At 33.4% G+C, this 22,305-nt stretch overlaps 1 protein-coding gene across 8 annotated transcripts in view; it reads right to left on the bottom strand.

Moving 5' to 3' along the window:
• Positions 1-22,305, bottom strand: part of Smyd3 (SET and MYND domain containing 3) — a 715,019-nt gene that overhangs the window by 510,774 nt on the left and 181,940 nt on the right. For all 8 annotated transcript variants that reach the window (XR_010043331.1, XM_063236766.1, XM_063236765.1 and 5 more), the window contains exons 3-5: positions 19,734-19,841; positions 18,814-18,871; positions 13,521-13,657 (exon numbers count right to left, since the gene is read on the bottom strand). Coding sequence is in view for 7 of the 8 variants with exons in the window: in XM_063236766.1 (XP_063092836.1) it covers positions 13,521-13,657; positions 18,814-18,871; positions 19,734-19,841 (303 nt within the window). In the remaining variant the exon portion in view is untranslated. The remainder of the gene's footprint in view (positions 1-13,520; positions 13,658-18,813; positions 18,872-19,733; positions 19,842-22,305) is intronic.

Raw genomic sequence — 22,305 nt, forward strand, 5'->3', positions numbered from 1 at the left:
CTTTACGTATGCTGAAACTGAATATAAGAAACTACACTAATATCACTCTGAACAATGAATGACAGTATTGCTAGATTTCATATCATAATGCTACAGAATTAGCACTGGGTTTCTTAGTGTCTCTTCTTCTTCAGAGCATCTGCTCATTACATCGTGTATTACATAATCTGTTCCCGTAAATAGTTTAGAAATTCTTCCCATGTGTGAATCTCTACATGTATATCTATCCTTTCTGTATTATAGGGAAAACCAGATCAAAACAAGACAACAAAATAAATTCCTAGAAAAACATGAAATGAAAAAGACATATAGGACCACAATATTAGGTGCTCTACTGTAGTTACTATGATTTCTCTTGTTATTTTCAATACAATTGTCCACATCATCCGGCATAACATAATTGAACATAACATTACATAGCTATTTTAATAAAAACACAACTTTGAAGATATTGTAGGACTTGAAAGCAGTTAATAATCAAAACCAGAATGGATATCTTTTACATCTTGTCATCTTCAGAGTGGTTGTCTCCACTCCCAGACTTGATACTATCAAGGATACGAAATTCGAATGCAATCAGTCAAGGCTAAACAGTGGTCTAACAAACCAGCTTCAAATAACATCAGTCATAGTCATACAATGTAAGTAATACAGGGTTTCAGGGTAAGTTAATAGGAAATTAAGGATAGTTACTGTGGTATAACCTGCTATTTTTGGGTTAGCTGTTTGTGCACTCAAATCTAAAATGAGTAGAGAGACTGTATGTAACAAAATATAATCAAACTATACAAATTTCTGAGTTGGGCAAAGAGATTTTTAAAAAGACTTTAAAAACTTGGGCAGATACCTTTCCTATTTTAACCCTCATGAATTCAATAAAACTGTACCCCTTGTTCTAAAACTCTCATACTTTAACAGCATCCTAGAACCACTAGCAGACATAGGGGTTTTTTCATCTTCTTCTTACTTTTATTTCTGTTTTCCTTTTTTCAGCTTATTTTTTAATTTTCTGTGAAGCTGGCAATTAAATTTAGGATATGGCACATGTTAGGCAAGCTACCAATGAGCTACATACCCAATCCAGACAAGTTTTAGTACAATAAAATATCACAAAAACAGACATAAAAATAAACCTACACTTCCAATTTACTTAGGTAAAAATATTAACTAAATTAAATCTGCGCACCATTTTTATCATGCAAGATTATAAAATTACATTCTACCAAGGATTAATTGAAGCTAACTTCTCCTTAGGTAAGACCATTGATATCTCTCCTTCCTCATTCTGGACAATTTCATTACAGAACATAGACACAAGTTTGAAATCCTGAATCACTAAGATTTCATGGTTCTTCCTGAAATACATCAAAACATACTAGCTAATTTGAGACCAAGGTGCTAACATAATCAATCATTCAGATACAAGCAACTTTCAGTTTAAATGGGGGGGATTGGTTCTAAGAATGAAACAGTGTAACCCAGCTTTTCATTAGGAGCAATACAACTTCACATTTTGGCAAAAATATCAAAAGCATAATCACTGAACTTCAACTCTGAAATAAAAATTAAAATTTTCACACTTTTAATCCACATGAAAAATAGAAATGACAACAATGAATTTCTAATTGCTAAAATTCAATGCTGAATTTATTCTCCCTTAAGGTTTCTATTACCTTTTATGTTGGGAATCTCTTTTTTAAAACTTTTTTTCATAAATTCCAAACCACTTGAGACTTTTCAATAATTCAGGCTATACTTTCTTGTCATGTCTTTGTAAAGATCCTTCTTGCTTTACTTTTAAAAGCAGAAAAATATGCAAAAGACTATAGGCAAATTCCCCGTTTCAAGAACACTACTATCATGAATTGAGGGCTCTTGCCAGGAAGAGAAAGCAACATGTAGAGTTAGCATGGAAGTGAGACTCACGGGAATGACCTCAGGCATAAACTTCAAAGAAAATCTTAAATCAACTCTCCTAACCAAAACTAGTTATATCTATTAAACATAAACTAACAGCAAAAAGCTTTCCCCTCCAGAATTGCTTTCCCCTCCAGAAGTCAGAGTCCTAACAGTTTTGATTCTTGGTTATAGATTCCCCCAGTGGCCTTTCTGGAACATTGGCTATTTATTACATCCTGGGAAATTAACACTGACTCCTTCACCTATAAAACCTTCTGCTCTAACTTTGACAGTGGATGTCTCCCAAAGGCCCAAGTATCAGAGAGCCAGTCCCAGTAGTGGCACTGTTGAGAGGTGGGGCCTATATCATTGGGAGGGTATTGTGAAAGGAAGACTGTGGGATCCTGCTCCTTGCTTCTTGTGTTTTTACTTTCTGGTCATAAAGAAAACAACTCTAGTCTGTCACATTCATCTACCATGACATCTCGTCTTGCCAAAAGCAATAGAACCAATTAATCATTGATTTAAATCTTTAAAACTGTGAACCAAAATAAAACTTTTCTCTTTATAAATTGACTATCTCAGGTATTTTGCTACAACAATGGAAAATTTGTTAATACATCTTCTTTAAAGGCTCAAATCAAATGATCTCCTATCCAAAATTTCTGCCTGAAAACTGTTATCATAATTTGCTGAAGGACATTCTGAGAACCTATTTCAGAAACTAAGGCTTCATCTTTTCCACCTAGTACTATGGGTAGAGACAAGACAAATTCATTAAATTAATTAAATTAAATGTATTAAACTGCATTAGATGGTCATTTCTAATACAATACCCAACAAAAAATCCTATTTTATTTTGACCCTACTTCTTCATTTCTCCAACATACTACAGAAATAAAAGGAGCTTAGTAATGACAAGTCCAACCATTTCTTCCACTCTTTTTTACTACCTACATGTAATACTAAGCATCTTAATGATAAACAGGGCACAGAGTTTAGTAGGCCCTCCTAGCCAACTATATAAGAGGAATTTCAGAAGAAGCTGCCTACCACACAACAAATTCAAAACAGCAATGTCATATGATGCCTATAAAGAAGAATGGTTCACATTTAAAATTTATGATAGCACAAAGGCACTCCAGGATTTTATGTTCAGTGTACTGAATAGAAAGCAGCTGTTAGGCAAAGGACGATTAAATGACTTCAATGTGAGAGAATTAATAATATGTTCTTATACTTCAGATGCTAATGTCACTTAAAAACAGAAAGGACTACAATGTCAACAGTAAAAAAAACATCAAAATAAGTACTCAAACTGGCCCAACTAAACAAAAAAGAAAAGTACTTATGTGCCAAAGTTGTTAAAAGCTTATTATACTAAAAATGTTTAACAAGCGTCTATTCTATATAATTACAGTAACAGAACATCTTGTTTCTAAAATCAGTATGTATTTTTAATCAAAAATACTTAATAGTCTACAATCTACAAACTGTACTGGTCTCCAATTTTCTCACAGGCTTTGTGGTTCACAGAACAGACTCGCATTCTAGCAAAACAATGCTAAAATGTGTGATCATATTATGACACTGATGTGAACGCAGTACAATACATGTAAACGAGAAAAATAAGAGCAAGTCCTTGGATTATTATGCTCCTCCAGCTGAACAACAGTAGAGTTAACTAGGCAGTGTATGTCAAAAGGCAAGATAATAACCAAAAGCTCCCATTACATGGCTGCCTGAAGATGAACAGAAGTGTAAACATTCCCCTTATCTCCACTCCTTACCGGGCAGAAAATTTCAGAGTTCTGTTTTTTTTTTCTGATCCACTGCGATCAGTGTTAAAAACTACTGATGTAATTGGGCTTTGCAATTACATATGGAAAAAAACAGGCAGGACTGTGGAATTGGTATTTTCTATAGATATGCTCTCTGGAACACTAGGAAAGGGAAAGCCACTTGCCAAGAAATAGCCTTCATGGCCAAGCAGCCACTCTCCTCACACTCCTCCAATTACAGTGTAGCAAGAAATCTTCCATCCAATTCTAGAAACATAAGTATAAATCAGACCCTAGAATTTGATGAAAGGCATTTAAGACAGGATTAGTCCCTATAAAAGAAAAATTGAAATATAAAAGAAAAACCTCACATTGAACTGTTTACAAATATGCCCTCCTTTTGGAAAAATCAAGACACTATATACATGTCTGGAAATATAAGATTTTGAAACAGTGTAGTAAGTTTACTAAAATAAATCTTATTGCGGGTTATAATGACATTTATAAGATTCATAATGGGTCACTGCTAATTTCCAAAGTCTACTAGTTCACATGACCTGTTATATTATTTTTAAAAATTAAATTTGCAAGCAGAGATTTTCAGAAAAAAATATAATGTATAATACACATTTAATTTTGTGTTTACCATTTTGCTAAAAAGACGATCAGAAGTAATTATTAGTAACTGGATAGCTCCAAAGAGTAATGTTTGCTTTTCAAAAACCAATACGTTAAGGTAGGAGAAGAAAGAAAGAACAAGCTAGAAAACAGAAGGAAGGAAAGAAAGAAGGGAGGGGAAGGAAGTGGGGAGGAGGATTTGTTCGGCAAAATGGAAGAAACTGAGTAACGGTTGTAAAAAAAAGGAAGGAATCCTAAGGTTTAGGAGAAATATATACGATAAGGCTTTAAACGAGTTGTGAAGAGGTACTAAACTAAATGCTGGTGACTGTTAATAAACACAAGACCCATCAAACGATCACACTCATTGAGAACTCCATCTTATTTTGCAATTGAAATATGAAGCAAATGAAAAAAATTTTTAAATACCAAAATGATTTAAATCTAAACATTCCTTGTCATGTGGAAAATACCCTCTACTCCAATAAATCCAAAAATGCAAAGGATTCTGCAATATTCTCTTTGCTAACCATGAGGTAATAGGGTAGGAAGTAACAAATATTTTAACTGTAGATATTAGAAAAATATTTTTAGCAAAACAAAAATTCTCTGTAGCATTATCATTTTTTTTACGGAAAACTAGAAGCCTGCCACAGATATTGTATTAGCAAATATACACGAGTATCTTCCAGGCGTGGATTTCCAACTCTGATCACACCCTTGCAATTATCTAATTATCAAACCCAGAAGTGTTGGCAAAGCAGTAAGCCACTCAGCTACCACTGATGATTATTATTTAAAGCTAAACTGGTACATATCAGAATGAACTACAACCAGGAGTCAAAGAAACACAATGATTTCCATCCTTTTTCATACTTTCACACACACACTCCAGCCATAACCAGGCCTTCCTGACTTGTCATTAGTTTTGATGGCCTCTCCTAATGTGTTCTCTTATACAAGGTAGGATTTAAAAACTGATTCACAATTACTTCTGCTGATCAGAGATCAGTCTATTCCAAAGAATACATTCACCTTGCCTTTTGTTTGCATCAGTGCCTCAGATAATAACAATCTTTGGCAATTTGAAGATATAAACTGACAATACAATGTAAATAAATAAAAGTAAACATCAAATTCACAAAATTTACTGTTTCTGCAAAATGCGGGAAAACTATATAGATCCAAGCTGGGGTATTCATAAATAATTAATGTTTTAATATGTAATATTCAAAAGTACAGAATTCACATTCAAAGTGTAGTTTAATTCCATGCAAATTCTATTTCAATCATAATAGTACACAGACTTGTGACAGCATCAATGCAGAACCACTTCATAAGAAAAAGGCATGCTCCTCCTGTCTACTGTACCAACACTTACTTAGATATGCATATCTGAGACAGAAGTATGTGAAACGACACCCCATGTGAATAGAAATAGTAGGAACCTTGATTAAATAATTTATCACTTGTCCTACAGCAATACTTCAGTACTAGAGAAAGAAATATTATCAAATATTCCTATTCTCATTCCAGAGTTGCTCCGAAGGCCTATAATAGTTCATAATTAGAGCTCGAACACAGAATGGATATAGCACCAAATGCAGTATCTAACAATGGGAAAAAGAAGAAATATAAAACCAAGAGAGCCATGTTAAAGCTCTGATTCTGTTATTTTAAATTAGTGGGACTGGGATGGAGATGCAGCTCAGTGGTATAATGCTTGCATACACAGATGAGGTCTGCAGTTTGGGCACTGAAAATGATAATAATAAATAAGAATGAAATGAAAATAGTATGACTATGCATGTCCTCATTTTCAAAAGAGCAATTATAGCATAACCTAGCCCTCTTACACTCAGAGACTACCCATCCTGGTATGTTTTATTGAACTGAAGATTTTTTAAAGTTACTGAATTAAACTATTCTGGTTAAAAAATAATAAATGAAAATTATATGCATACATATGTTTACTGATGTGAGTGGCAATGTTAAAATGAGTAAGTGATGACTAGTTAGAGGACAGAATGTTTCCTCTTTTTTAATTAAAAGAATTTTCTGACAGCACAGTCAGTCTCCTAATGTGTGTAAAACGTTCTGGATTACAAAGCTTAATGCAGATATTGCCAAATAATGGCCTGGATTTGCTATTTGCTTTTGTATGGCCTGCAAGGTAAAATCGATTTCTAACATTTTGAAATAGTAGGAGGGAAAATAAGATGTGAAAAATTATATGAAAATCAATGCAGAATGTCCACAAAGTTTCATTGGTAGGAGTCATGCCCATTTATTGACAGATTATCTCTGGGGGCTTCAGGGCGACAATGGCAAAGTTGAGAAGATGACACCATGAGTCTGTGAGTTTGATTTAGTCACTCCATAACAGCACATATTTTGAGTTATCATATTTTACATTGCATTTCCCCCAAAATAAAGCCTAACTGGAAAATAATCAGCCTTGAAAACTAGAGATCAAAATGCCAGCCCCAATCATGCTGCCTTGCCTGTCATTACAGAGTGGGCATCAAGCAAGAGAATAGTGAGATATTATCACCCGCATGCCACTCACCATCACCATGGTAACAACCATTCTTATTTTCCAGTTAGGTATTATTTCCAGGGAAACAGAGTGATAAACATAGATAATTTTTGTTTGTAAATTTTAAGGAATTAAGTTTTGTTGGTTTTTTTTTTTTTTTTTGGTCTTTTTCCTTTTTATCAGTACCGGGGATCGAACTCACACCTGCCTGCTTACTAGGCAGGCGCTTATGCTGTTGAGCTAAACCTCCAGCCCCCTGGAATTAAGATTTTTAAAGAGGTTCCCACAGAGACCATATCCCATGGAACAATTATAATTGACTTTCGTGTCCCAGCCTGCACAAAGCCTTAAATATTTACCATGTGAGCTTTTACCAAAAAAAGTTCCCAGACCCTGGAATAATTAATATGATTCACCATTGACTCAAAAATGGAAAATAACAGCAGTCTCTATGATTATGAACTACCAACTAACTTGCTAAATGCTATGAATTTTACCACATTAAATGTCTTTTTGTCTAAGCTTCTATACTTACAGTTTGCATAATTTTAAAAAATATTTATCAAAGTATTCTCCACAAAACAGAAAAGAAATATAGTTTTTATAAACAACAATTAAACATCTATTGCATACCATGTAGGTTGCCAGGTATGCAAAATAAATAAAATGTAACTCCTGGTTCTAAGTGACTTTTAATAGGGAAATAGTACCCCAGGAAAAATTTTGCCACTAGAGAAAAACCAAAACAATACATGTAACCTTTGCCATTTCACAATGACATATTGTCAACTTTAAAAATATCACCTTTGTGTGAATGGCAAGTTACACACTCACAGAGAGAAGGCAACAAGCCTTGGCAAACATGCTTATCCATCCACGTTTAATCAAAGGCTAGCCCTTACATAAGCAATTAACCTTGACAAACACAGGTATTAGTAAAAATGCTGATAAAGCACTTACTGATTATCTTCCCCAGTAGGCTAGCATCTGGTCTTTAACTATGATAAACAAACACCAACCCATCATTGGGTATTTACTTATAAAGAGAAATATTAACCAAATGGCTAAAAATGAAGACTACGGTAAATAAATGTCATCATTAAAAACTCAGACAGTAACTTGTTTTTCTATGAAAAAAAAAAACATACATCCTAAAAGAATCATTTTACTTGAAGGCTAAAGAACATTTTTGACAATAATTTTCTCTTGAAACTACTTAGGAACTCAATTTGTTGTAAAAATTACAAAAGCACATAAATCATAAGTATATCACCATATCATTGGAATGCCAAGACCTTGAACAGTTAGGAATTTCAGCTGCTTGTCTGTTTTAAAAACATTAAATAAGTATACTCCAAATAACTAAGTCTTTCAGCAGCTGTTCTGAGTACACTAAAGAGATGTTTCATTTAGTAGTTACCACAAAATGTATACATACATGCACCCTGGTGATGGGAGGAAGCAATTCTGGTGTATCTACTTGTTTTTAGTGTTAAATATTTAATAGCATATATTTTCTTAATGGAACCCAGGCACATCTGATCAGTCACTGGGATCATATGGTAATGTAGTCATAAAGTTATCATGCTGTCATTTCACATCAACTTTGTAATTAGATAATCCATCACTTTATTAATTCAAAAGATTGCTTTCTTTACTACTTTATAGCATGCTATAGTACTGAAACCCAACTAAGCTCATCAATAAACTCGAAACCCTAAAGTTGCAAACACACACATACCCCTGAACTGATGTAATATTCTAACATTAAATTAGATTGTCTGCAGCACTGAAGTAATAGCATACCAGTATATCCACATGGCTAAAGGAAGTGAAAATTTAGCACTAAAAACTTAATATATTATGATCAACTTAGTTCTTCCTTCTGAGGTATATTGTACACCAGAGAATAAAAAAGAACATAAAAAGTGTTATTTAGTAATTTTGTGCTGATTTACACATTTTACTAAAATTATGAGGGCATGTAAGAATATGATGTAAGTTATTTACTAAAATTATGAAGGCATGTAAGAACATCATGTAAGTTATTTATTAACACTGGTAGGTCTTAGAAGTACATACCAGCCAATAGCAAGTAGGTAATTTTCAATATAATATCATTACTACATTTTTTGACCATTTTTCTAACATGCCTCAAAATATCAAATCATTATTTCTCCTCTTATTATGAATTAGCAAGATTCTTAGTTTAACACATTTTTTTGATTGCTTCTCAGTAAAAATTTTTCTCCTCCAATGAAAAAGAATTGTCAGGATGTAAAATATAAGTATCACAATTTAAAAAAAAAAACCTCTAAAATTACTTTCAAGTCTTTACAATCACAGTGCACACTGAGAAACCAGCAGTAAGTTAGTGGCATTAAAAATTAAGATTTTAGAAAGACAACTCTGAAGGTCACATATGAGCCCTAAAGAATAAAAATAACAGGCAGCTAGAATTATTGTTTTATTTGAAAGAAACATAGTACATCGCAAACAGATGTGGAATTTCTAATCAAAAAATTCTGTGCCAGTTACAGAATACTGTAAAATTAAGTAATATTTTTCAAGGCTCTGGAAATGCTAACAATGACATACGTTTTATGGTCAGGAAGGTCACTTTTTATTCTTGTTGCTTTCAATTTAATGTCTGTTATGAAATGTTCTGTGTAACTAGCCCATTTTCTATTTTATTGTTAAAATCCTATCATGTTTCTAATCAATATGCCAAATACATTTCTGGAAAAGAAAGAAGTCCAGAAAAAGAGTATTTTTCCTAGAGCCCTAAACAATAACCTCTAAGAAATATTTTCTATGATTAGCAAATAATCCCAAAACCTGTTACAGTAAATTAAGTATATCCTATCCTATTAAAAACAAGCATTACCAACAACTATTAGTGTATGTTTTAGAAGAATAAATAAAAAACTACTACCCACTGCATGTTATCTCAGTAAATTATGATAAGTAAAATACTTATACTTTAAATTCCATTCTCTTAAGATACATGCATGTGTGAAAAATCATCACAGGAAACCTATTTTTACATTTCCTACATAAAATCCCAAGAAACTACTCTGAAATCATAGAGTTGCCATGGATTCAGAATTTTTGTCCAAAGTTCCTAAGGACTGAAAACAAAGAACTTACTATCAGAAGCTATTTCCTGTATGCAAAATTTCTTCTCATCAAGATAGGTAATTCTCAGCATCTCAAGAGACACTAGCACGGGGCACAACTGTGAGCAGCCATGTGGAACTAGTTTACCGTCAGTTGCAGACTGCGCTTTTGGCTATATGACAGCACAGGGAGATATAAAACACTGGCGTTTTAATTCCAATACCAGTAAGGCAAAAAAGTGAGGGCAACGGTACTAAAACATAATAATACGTGTCAAGCATTCTACTAAGCACCGTATAGTTAATCCCCACTTTTATCTATAAATTCTATTATTACTCCCATTTACAGATGAGCCAATTGAGATTGAATTTCATTTTCTTGTCTGGGGAAAGCAACTTCACCATGATACTACCCACTGTAACTTGTCCTCTCACTGCCTGTAATTTTCAGACCCTAGCGTTAGTAATTACAAATCATACTATGCATATTTTCTGTACCTGAAGCAAATGTTTATGAACCAATCAATACTAGCGGCTGTCACTCCAAGATAAACCCACTTCAAAACTTAATCAGACAATGTGTCTGACCATAGAAATGGCAGGAACAAAATCAAGGAGTAGAAAAGAGGAAGCACTTACAAGGATGGAGACACACACTGTCTCTTTCTAAACAACTGTAAACAGAACCAGCAGAGGTGACTATGGTCTTATTTACCATAAGCATCTAAATAATCACATCTCATGTATTCTTGCTAACAAGCATCTGCATGCAACTCCTACCTTTTGGGCACCTTCTTTACTGTCATTCCATTCCATTCCTCCCCCTTTATACTTTATTCCATTCAAACATACACTTCCATAAACATATGTCTTCAAATAAGATCTGCAGGGGTTTTACCATTACAGATAAGAATCTTCAGTTTTATAATCCTGTACCAAAAGTAGTTCAAACACAGTACCCAGAAAGAAAAAAAAAGTGGGAGAGAAAAAGGAAAGAGGGAAGGAAGGAAGAAAGGAAAGAGGAGTAGAGGGAAACAAGGAAAGAAGGAGAAAAAGAGAGACAAAGAAAAAGAAAGAAGAGGGGAAGAGAGAGAGAGGGGAGGGAAAAGGAGAGGAGGGGAGGGGAGGGGAGGGGAGAGGAGTCCACCGAATATACTATGTGAATTCACTAGAACACTTCTCAGAGGATCAAGAGGCTTTCAAAACAAAGGATTAATTCTAATGAATGTTGGAAAATTAAAATAAAGAAAAATAATGATCTGTAAAATCTAAGCATTCAAAATATCAAATATATGATATCTGAAACCAGGTGACTGAATATGAGGGTTCATAATCCTAATCTACCTATTATTATATTTGTTTGAAATATCTATATTCAAAAAGGCAAAAAGAGTTAAGATATGGACAAACTTAGAAAAGCTCTCAGAATTCCTACGCCTTCAGGTGACAATGAGATAAGCTAAAACAAAAGCTTAGCATTTCTAATACCTTCACAGAACCTACACACATGAAGGAAGGAAAAAAGAAAGGGAGGAAGGGAGGAAAAAGGGAGGGAAGGAGGGAGGGAAGGGAAAGAGAGAGACAGAGACAGAGACAGAGACAGAGACAGAGACAGAGACAGAGACAGGAGAAAGAGGAGGAGGAGGAGGAGGAAGAAGAGAAGGGAGAGGAGGATAAGGGGGAGGGAGGGGACCAAAACAGAAAACAGATTCTTGTTTACTTAGGCCAGGAAAAGCCAGCCTCTTTAATGGGGTAAAGGCAGAAGTTAGTTTCTTAGGCTTAGGAGGGCAGGTGAGCACGGACCCACTCTGGACTAGTAGTCTGCACATACAGAAGCAGCTCCTGCAACGGGCTGCTTCCTTCTCTTAATTTAATGACAGCAAAATAGGGGCAGATAACTAGGTTGTTTAAAATTTAAGAGCAGAAAAATAATGACAACTGACAAAATAATCACAAAGAAGCAGAGGAGATATGGACTAATGGTATTTTTCTCTGGTTACTAAACTATATTTTAAGACAGAAATGACATGTCTGACTCTCTCTGAAATCTTAGTCACGCATGTTTTACCTTTGTAGCAAAGACAAATACATGTATGTGGGGAGGAGAGTGCATATTATTAAAAAAATTTTTTAAATTATCCACTTCATCACAGTGACAGAATGTTACTCCTACACAACATGGAATTACATTTAAGATAAATGAGATTAAAATTGTGTAATAATAAACAGGAGAAATAAGACAACACTTCACACTATTTCATAATAGAAAATATTTTAAGGTTTTTTTATGAACATTAATCACACTTGAACGTGTAATTAGCCCTTGAACATTTTTTAACAACCAAAATGTCACACAGTAGTCACAGACCTAATCCCAGGAATGAAGTAAGTCATCATAAAGTATGTTTTTAGCCCTTAGTAGGTGTTCTCACGTGTTTAACATCGAAAGAACCTATATGAATTGTACACAAGGTACTACTTACTACACATTATAATTTTTAGAAGCATATAAAATAAGTGAGAAATTAGTATTGTCAGTCACCATTATATTTTCAAATTGATTTAAAATTACAGACAAACCAAAATTATACTGCTAAGATGGTGTTTTCAGAAAAAGTATAAGAATATACTTTAAAGAATAAAAATAAATTTGAGAAAAACTAAAATAAGCTCTTAGCAATGAAATAACCATAACTAAAATTCTTATGAAAGGAAGCTTTACAAGTATATCTTAAAATGTGAATAAATGTGACATCAAATGTACATTTAAAAATTATCAAATAAGTGGCAAAATTATCTTAAAATGTAAAATTTTACTTGGTAAAATTCGATTTATGAAATATGATCAGTACTAAAACCAAACACACAATATGAGAACATACACATAACAGATGCATGGCAGTGAGGGGAGTTCATGTAATACGCAATCAGTATCTCAGGGCAGAATACCAAGAATCCATCACCGCACTCTGCCTCCCTGGACCAAGGCAAATTGTTAGAATTATGTCAAAAGAAACACTTCATATAACCATTTGTAACAAACCAGAAATGAAGTACTAAATAAAACCTGTTTTCTATCCCTAATCTTGAATGGTAATAATCTAAAATATCTGGACTGACTTTTAGAATATTAATTTAAAATTAGAAATGGATTATGTTTTCCTATTTTTTATGACGCACACAATCAGAAATGAATTTCAATAAATTTTCCACTTAAATTCTAGGCTCTATGCTGAGACAATCACCATAAAATTCAATGAATATAATGCTAAACTTCAAATCTTGGAAGAAATAAAGGGATATGATGTTTTCTTCTGAAGAAACAAGCACATGCTTTGAGGGTTGATAATGAACGTACTTTGGACCAAAATACAAATACAGATAAAACACAAAAGGCAATACCCTTTCAGTACACCAAACACATTCTCTCATTTAGATAGGGGAGTGACATGAGCATTAAAGGCACTGCATTTCCCAAGTTTCTAGACTTTTTTGTAACCAACAACATGAAACAGAATAAAGGCTTGATTTATGGCATTAGCAAAGACGAAATTTAACACTTACTTTTGCAAAGGCTTCAAAAATGTCAAAAGAAGGTGGCAGCTGAGAAGCATCCTGTATTTCTTCTCTCATGAAATGTTGAAATGTCATTGCAAGCTGCCTGAGGCCCTCTTTCTTATCTTCAGTCAGTTTGTTAATATCTTTTTTAAAAAGAAAATAAGTAAAACAATCACAAAGTGAACTTCATGGATAATTTTCAGGTGTTCAATGTTAGCCGTTAAATCAGATTACTTCCTGCCTTACATTTCATTCTCACATCTTTTCATTTCTTTTAACAACCATAAATCATAACCCATGTTATCAATTAAATTCTGCCAAACTTTACTTACAATGTAAGATCAAACACATATGAAAGAAACTCATGCATACAGATTAAAAAGCATTAAAACCAAAATCAGTAAGTTGTGTGTTACCTGATTTCCTACATTACATCCTTTCCACATGTACAAACCATAATAAATCCCTCTTAAGTCAATGAATTTAAATTGACTTTTCCATCCAACAATTTAAAACTTGATCATAATTAAATGATAAATTTTATCATTTGAAAGACAAAAATGACAGAAAATGAGAAGAGTTAAGATAAAGTTCAAATAATTGATATTTGTCATATAAAGTGTACATAATGAAGAAAACATGGACGAACTAAACAAATCTTAACTGCAAGTTACTTTAAAATTGAATAAACATATATGGTGCTACTCTAAAACAAACACAAAGACACAGTTGTGGTTGTGTTTCTTTCTCCTTCTGTCTGGCCTGAACAGAAAGACTTCACCAAAAAGAAAATAATGTTAGGACCAATAATGAATTCAATGAAGCAGCAACATGTCAAAAATCAGCAAGATTTTTATATCAGTAAAATGTTTATATATTAATAAGCTTATTGAAATAAAAAATCAAAAAGGCACTCATTCACAATAGTTATTTCAAAGATAAAATACTATCTAGGAAGAAACTTAACCAAGGAAGAAAGAGATCTCTAGAATAAAAAGGGTGAAGCACTGATAAAAAAAAAAAATTGAAGATATAAAAAAAAGACATCCCATATACATGACTTGATAGAATTTCCATAGTTCAAATATCCATAATCCCCAAAGTGATCTTCAGATTGAAAGCAATCCTCATTAAAATAATACTGACATTCTTCACAGAAATAGAAAAAATAATCATAAAAGTCATATAGGACAACAAAAGACTCCAAATAACCACAGCACCACAGCAATCCTGAGCAAAAAAAAACCGGAAAGTTACTGCCATCACAATATCTGACTTCAAAATATACTACAAAGTTATAGCAGCCACAATAGTATAGTATTGACATAAAAAAAAAAAAAACAGATCCAATACTACAGAATAAAGAACTCAGAAATTGATCTACACATACACAACAAATTGATTATCAACTAAGGTACCAGGAACATATATTAGAGAAGTGACAGTATCATCCATAAATTGTACGGGAAAACTGGATATCCTTATGCAAAATAATGAAACTGTCTTTTAGCTTTCACGATACACAAAAATCAATTAAGCATGGATCAAAGACTTAAATGGAAGACACAAAATCATGAAACTACTAGAAGAAAACATAAAGGAAAAAAAGAAAACATAAAGGGATAACAGTCTCAGCAAAGATCCTTAGGATACGGCCCCAAAAGCACAGCCAACAAAAGAATATGGCAAACAGGGTTACATCAAACTTAAAACTTTTTGTACAAAGAAAACAATACAATGAAAAGACAAGCTACAGAATGAAAGGAAATATTTGCAAACTATCCATCTCACAGGAGATTAATATCCAGAATATATAAGGAACACAAAACCAATCAACAACATAAAATAAATAATAACGGTCTAATAAAAAAATGTGGACTTGATCTGAATACAGATTTCTCAAACTATACAAATGGACAACAAGTAAAAAAGTTCAACATCAATAATCATTAGAGAAATGCAAACCAAAATAATGAGATATCATCTCACTCCAATCTATGGCTATTATTAAAAAGACAAAAATAAATGCTGGATGGCTATTGGTGGAGTGTAAATTAGTAAAGTCATTACGTAAAACAGTATATAGCAGTTCTTCTAAAAGCTCAAACTGGGACTATTTTATGTTCTAGTAAATCTACTACTGAATATATACAAACGAAAAAATCACTATATCCAACAGTTACCAGCACACACATAAACAAGTCACCAATGCTTCCACATTTATTACAGCACAATTCACAAAAACCAAAATACAGAATAAACCACATGCCCACCAGTAAGTGAATGGATAAAGAAATATGGTGTTTTATATATATAATGAAATATTACATAAAAAACGAAATATTGTCATTTTCAAGAAAGTGGACATAAGTGCAGGAATTAATAATACTGTTCTACAGTGAAGTGCAATAAATATAGTATATGACAATTTATGACATATTTTGCAACTATAAAAAGTTTAGGTTCCCAACACACAAAAATTATAAAATTTTGAGATGTAAATGCTAATTGCCATGACTTTATCAATATACATTTTAGAAACTGAATTATTGTTTTAGTCACTCTAAATCTGGAAAGACACTGTGCCAATTACTTTTTTAAAGAGGGTGGTTTAAAAGCTAATATAAACTTCTTAAAATCAATGTAAATGATAACAAATAAATTATACTATTTAATTAATAATATTTGAAAAAATTTCACTTAAAGCAGTATGTATGACAGTGCCACTGAGCAGGGCTAACGTTTATAGTAAAACTCACTGTAAGAGGTGCTAATTATCTAACATTAACACAAGAAAAATTGACTAATTAGTTCTCAAACTTGAAAAAACATATCAAGTTGAACTACAGAATAACTGCGTTTCTCATGTCAGGTGTGCATGTTTTTCTAAATTACTTGTTCAACAGAATAATTAGCCCAGGGATTTCTTAAATAATAATTTATCACCACTGGCACTATGGATCCCATAACCATAAATCTGTACTAGATCACCATCTTACTTGTCTCTATCCAGAAATATTAAACTGTAGCAAATTTACTCTGTTGAGCTTTAGCAAATTGTGGGTTGATATCATCTACAACTTCAATGAAGAGAATCTTTGCCAATATAAAAGCAAAATAGGGGGCTGGGGATTTAGCTCAGCGGCATAAGCACCTGCCTTGCAAGCAGGCAGTCGTAGGTTTGATCCCTGGTACCGATAAAAAGGAAAAAGACAAAAAAAAAAAATCCTAAAAGCAAAATAAACCTGATATCTGCGTGATGCCTAGATCTAAAGAGACATTCAGTCATTAGAATGAGCTGCTCTTTGGCTAAGGCAGGTTAGAACAGCAAAGCTCAAAACTGTCATAGAGCCCACAGCATCAGTACCTTCACCTCTCCTTAATATTCAAAGGAGCAGAGACCCTCAAAGGCCTTCTGGAAGCACTCTATTTAATTACATCACTCTTTCCTGACAAAAAGAAAACAGAAGAGGAAACCAAGAAAGAGGAGAAAGGGGGGAAAAGGAGAACTCAAAGAGAAATTTTGCCAATTAGACTAATGGTTACATTACCCTGACTAGTCTGAATACCTTTAAGTAACTTACAGACTTCTATATAGTCAAAACTGTCCTGAAATAAAATAAATAAACCAAGCTGTTAGCTGTTTATAAAATGAAAACTTCTTAAGTTTGTTTCAGACAATAAACAGACAAAAACAAATAAAGCAGTTTTGAGACTGATGTTAGCTCAGTGGTAGGCTCAGGTTGCAGAGCTGTACACCACATACAAACATACACACGAATGACAGTTTACTAGCCCAGTATGCAAATTATTTTTCTCCTTCAAGATGCTCACAATCAGCCCTTGAGGATAAGTGCCCCCTAGTCAGCCCACAGCCAGCTGAGAGGAGAAGCCATACCCTAAGGCCCTACTGCCATGGTGTGGGGAGCATAGAGGAGCTGCTGCCACACACCTCTCTGACACTTTGAAACCTGCAGTTGGAGGAACTGAGGTGCCTAATCCAATCCCCTAAACCATGGGACAGGCAGCCAGTACAGGAAGCACCCAGACTACGTAACTACCTGGTTCTGAGGAACACAGAAAATATCAAGACAAAGAAGCAAGGTGCAATCTCAGATCTCCAGCTTACTCAGAACAAGTCCAGGAGATACAGACACAAAATAAATTAGAAGTCACACACCTAAAATTTCTCAAATGATAGAAACTGAAGTAAAGAAACAACTAGTGTTTATATTGTTTGATTAATTTTACATGCCTATTACATTTATCTTGGGTGAATTTCATAGTATTCTTTTTTTTCTTTTTGTCTTTTTCCTTTTCATTGGTACCGGGGATCAAACTCACCACTGCCTGCTTGCAAGGCAGGCGCTTATGCCGCTGAGCTAAATCTCCAGCCCCCTCATAGTGTGTATTTAACATGGTAAGAACTTGCCAAGAGGTTTACTAACTGGTGAATCATTTTATACTTCTACCAGTCAGATACGAGCTTTTAGTTTCTTGAAACCCTCTGTTAGTGTTTGGTTTCATTCTTCTTAATTTTAGACACTCTTATAAAATAAGCGCCATTGTAGTTTTAATTTATATTTCCCAATACAATATTGTTCAACATCTTTTCTTATGTTGATTTAGCAATTATATATCTTCATTTATAAAGTATACAAGTCTTTTAATTTTTTTATTATACTGAAACTCTTTATTATTGATTTGTCAATACTGTCTTATTGAGATACAAGTATTTTATCACATTGCAAATATAGTCTGTCTGTGATTTGCTTATCCATTTTCTTAATAGTTACTTTTGATGAACAAATGTTTGAAACATTTCACTTTTTAATGACCTATGATTAATTTTTAAAAATTTTATGATTATGTCTTAAGACATGAAACTTTGCCTTGCCTTCCCTAAAACTATAAAGAATTTCTTTTACCAAAAAAAAAAAAAAAAAAAAAATTGCACGTCTATATCTCACCTAGAACAAATCCAGGAGACACAGACATAGAAGAAATTGCAAGCCACGCACTGAAATTTCTGAAACGACCACCAAAAAAAAAGTCAACAAAAACTTGGTGCTTATATTGTTTGGTAACTTTGCATGGCTATATCTGGTAGTCTGAGCAACTTGTTAGGGGATAACAATGTGCAATATGGTAACTGTTGTTCATTTCCTACTCTTTTCTTTTTGAAAAACAGTATCATTCTCTTTGTTATGTTTTGCTCCTTTTTATTGTTTTGTTCTCTTTTATTCTCTTTAAAACAAAAACAAAATAAATTTTTAAAAACATGCCTACAATCACTTACTTGATTCCAGATCATAAAATGAGTAAAGTTTCTCTGACTCAGAGGGTGTCTTTTCCATCTGTGAAGTAAAAGGGGGAAACACCAAAAACATTTTAAAAGTGCTGCAATATATAAATTAGTATGTTTGAGCACCTATAGATATTTAGATAGTTTATTTAAAAGATAATCTCCAATAGAATATCATTTGAATTACTTACATCAATAAAAACTTTCAAATAAAACCTAACTTGCAACTTGTATTTAACAGTTTTTAAATTTCTAAACAGAGCTCTTTTCAAGTTTGCATACTTTTATATTCATAAAGCACTCTATAAAATTTCAGAGTACCAAAAAAATGTTAATAAACAAAAAGAAGAACAAAGCTGGAAGAGCCTGTAATAATTGAGAGAGATTCATGATAAACCCTCTAGGGTTCTCCAAGTCGCAGTTCACAGAATCTACTTTGGCACTATATGAAAATAGGCTAAAGAAACCATTTTCATGAATCTCTTCAATTTATTGTCAGTTATCATCTAATTAATGCCTCACTGAAGAAATAAACAAAAATTATACATGCCTTGTGCATTAGTTCACAGTAGAATAGTTAAGACACAATGTAATAGATATAAATTCCTATAGCCCAAATCTAGGACCTCACACATCCTATTTCCAGAAGGAAACTGCAGTCCCTTTCAGGGAAATTATGTGCCACCAATTCCACAATTAACAGGAAAACAAGTTTTTTATCTTAAGATACTTTTTGGAATAATATACTTTCACTTACAACCTTGTGCTTGCTAGGCAGGCACTTACACCAATGAGCTCAATCCCCAGCCCCTACACTTTCAATCTTAATGTGGGTTCAATTCCAGTCTTAAATATGACCAGTAAATGCTCTGTCACATTAAAACCCAAGCATGTTTCATGAGTTGTATACTCACAAGCTTGATGACAACTCTGCCAAGAAGTCGCACAGAGTCAGGAGGATATCTGGGTTTGCAACTTTTAAGGCATTTGCATTCCTGCTTGTGGTCCTGCCAAGCTTTTTTCTGTTAAGATGAGCAGGGAACATATCAGACAAACAAAAGTTTACTTTTGAATACACTGTTTTTGAACACCGAAATCATCAATATTAACCTAATTTCAACAGCCTAAACATAACTGCAAAGTAGAAGATGAAAGTAAAGTTGTAATACTGCAAATGATCTAAGATTTGAGCTTTGCCAAGGATGCAATTACTAGGCATGGGCATTAAGAGCTTTAGCTTCACTCTTGTCTTTTATTTTGCCCTCTGGTCATTACCTGGGTGGCAGATTTCAAAGAAAGAACCAATATAATTTACTTAATAATGTATAAATAAGACAGTCATTTAACTGCCTAAAGGGGAACACACAGTCAATAAGACATAGGAATTTTAAATAAAAAAGAAAACATCACTCCAAATTAGGAAATACATCATAGCCCAGGACTATCAAAATGAAAAAGCTAGCCTTTTGAATTTCTGTGCTACTGTACCAAGTACAGAAACTTCAGAAGGTCTAACAGACCCAAAAGGTACAAAACCTTTTTGTTTTCAAAGGCAATATAGAAACATTGAGTTTTCCCAGGACTATCCAGGTTTATACTTATATTCTAGTTTAATAATTAATAATGCTCTTTTTCACTCTGAAAAGCATCTGGTTTAGAAAATAAACTATTTGATCACTCAATCCCTGATCGTGGCCATGAGCTAGTGCCTGCTAAGACCCATGAGCCAGGCTCCAACCAGTCTAGGGTAGAATGAACTACTATGCCTGAAACGTGGATCAGAAGTAGCATAGCTCCTTTCATATGCAATGACTTTCATACAGAAATAAAATTCACAGTATCTAATATTTAGCCATGGTGAGTAGAAAACTGCTAGACCAATGTCTCATGATTCTATTCTGAGACTCTGATGCATCACTGACATATCTAATGCCCCACTTACTCTTACTTCATAAATTGTATATCTGCTTCTGAATGTCTGACCCTACAGTACCCCTGTAGGAGGAGTTGCTCTTGTTTTTACTAGTAATATAAACATGCAGCACACCCAAAAATTTCAAAATCATTTCATTCTCTTAAAAACTGTGGTTCAGTTTCAAGTTTAAGTCAGTATTTTGCTATAAAAGACTGCTCATGCAGAAATTCGGTAATTGCTTGGTCTGTTATTTCCTAGTAATCTACATTTTGGAGACACTGTTTATAACACATACATCATTTCTTCCATCAAGTCTATTCATGGTTGCCTTATTCCACTGCAGCAATCTAAATGTACTGTTTGTAATCTATCTCTTTAGTATCTATCCTGCACTCATTTCTAAACAAGATTGAGCTACCTCAGTGTAAATAAGTATAAGAAAAAAGACTGGAAGAGCGAACACAAAATGCTAAAATACAGGGTGGGGGTGTGTGCTAACATTTACTCAGCATTCTAAGACACAACCTAAGAAAATAACGAAGGACATTTCATTTGATTTTCACTAAGAATTGACATTACCCTTCTAGTAAAGAGGAAAGAGGTAAGGTTCTAGAGCTGGGATATAACTACCAAACTAACTAAACACAAAAAGAGAAAGTAAAAAAATATTTAATATGCTAAACATGACAGTTAAATAATTACCATGTTTGTACATTACATTTATTTGAGTTGGCTCACAGGCAAGGCACAAAAGAAAAAATAATGGCTTACATAACTGTCATCTGACAGCATCAAAAATACATAGATTAAGCAAGTATTAAGTCACAGGAATGTCAGTCAAGATTTACCAAGTATTAAGTCACAGGAATGTCAATCAAGATACTGGACAATGTCTTCTACAACTGTAAGAAATGTTCACATAACTGCTTCCAAAGTCAGTAACTCACTTTAAGTCATAAAATCAAAATACAGCTAAGTGAAAATAAAAATTCTTTGTCTAAGAAACTAGTATTGGGCCGGGGATTTAGCTCAGTGGTATAAGTACCTGCCTGGCAAGCATGAGCTCACGAGTTCACGAGCCTGGTACCAAAAAAGAAACTAGTCTTGAACTAGCAATTACCAACATGTGTAAAATGCTTTCAACAAAATGGTTCATTCACAAGTCTAAAGAATGCCAAATCATGTAGATCCTACTTTGCAAAATTTATTGAACTTTCTAAAAGTTCTAAAAAGTTATACATTAAAGAAATTTATATAAATTATTTAACATACATTCCCATGACTGACACTGCTATCCTGTGGAAAGTAAGGTTGGTACACAATGATTCAATTGTATCTATGTACTTACTTTATTTCATCTTGTCTTTGAATGAGAGTTAAATGCAAAAATTATACTCACAATAAATTATTGATATCTATTATTAATCACTATAAGGAGAATCATAACTTTATTGGAAGAGTTTTCAGGGCAGACTATGTGGAAGAAGGAACCTCACAGTGACAAGGAATAACTCGAAGTAACTTAAAAGACACCTTTGATCTGTTGAACTGCTGAAGTACAAGAAGCACAT

Source organism: Cavia porcellus, unplaced genomic scaffold (assembly GCF_034190915.1).
Source record: "Cavia porcellus strain 051 isolate PalLab524CR breed Dunkin Hartley unplaced genomic scaffold, mCavPor4.1 scaffold_26, whole genome shotgun sequence".
NCBI lineage: Eukaryota > Metazoa > Chordata > Mammalia > Rodentia > Caviidae > Cavia > Cavia porcellus.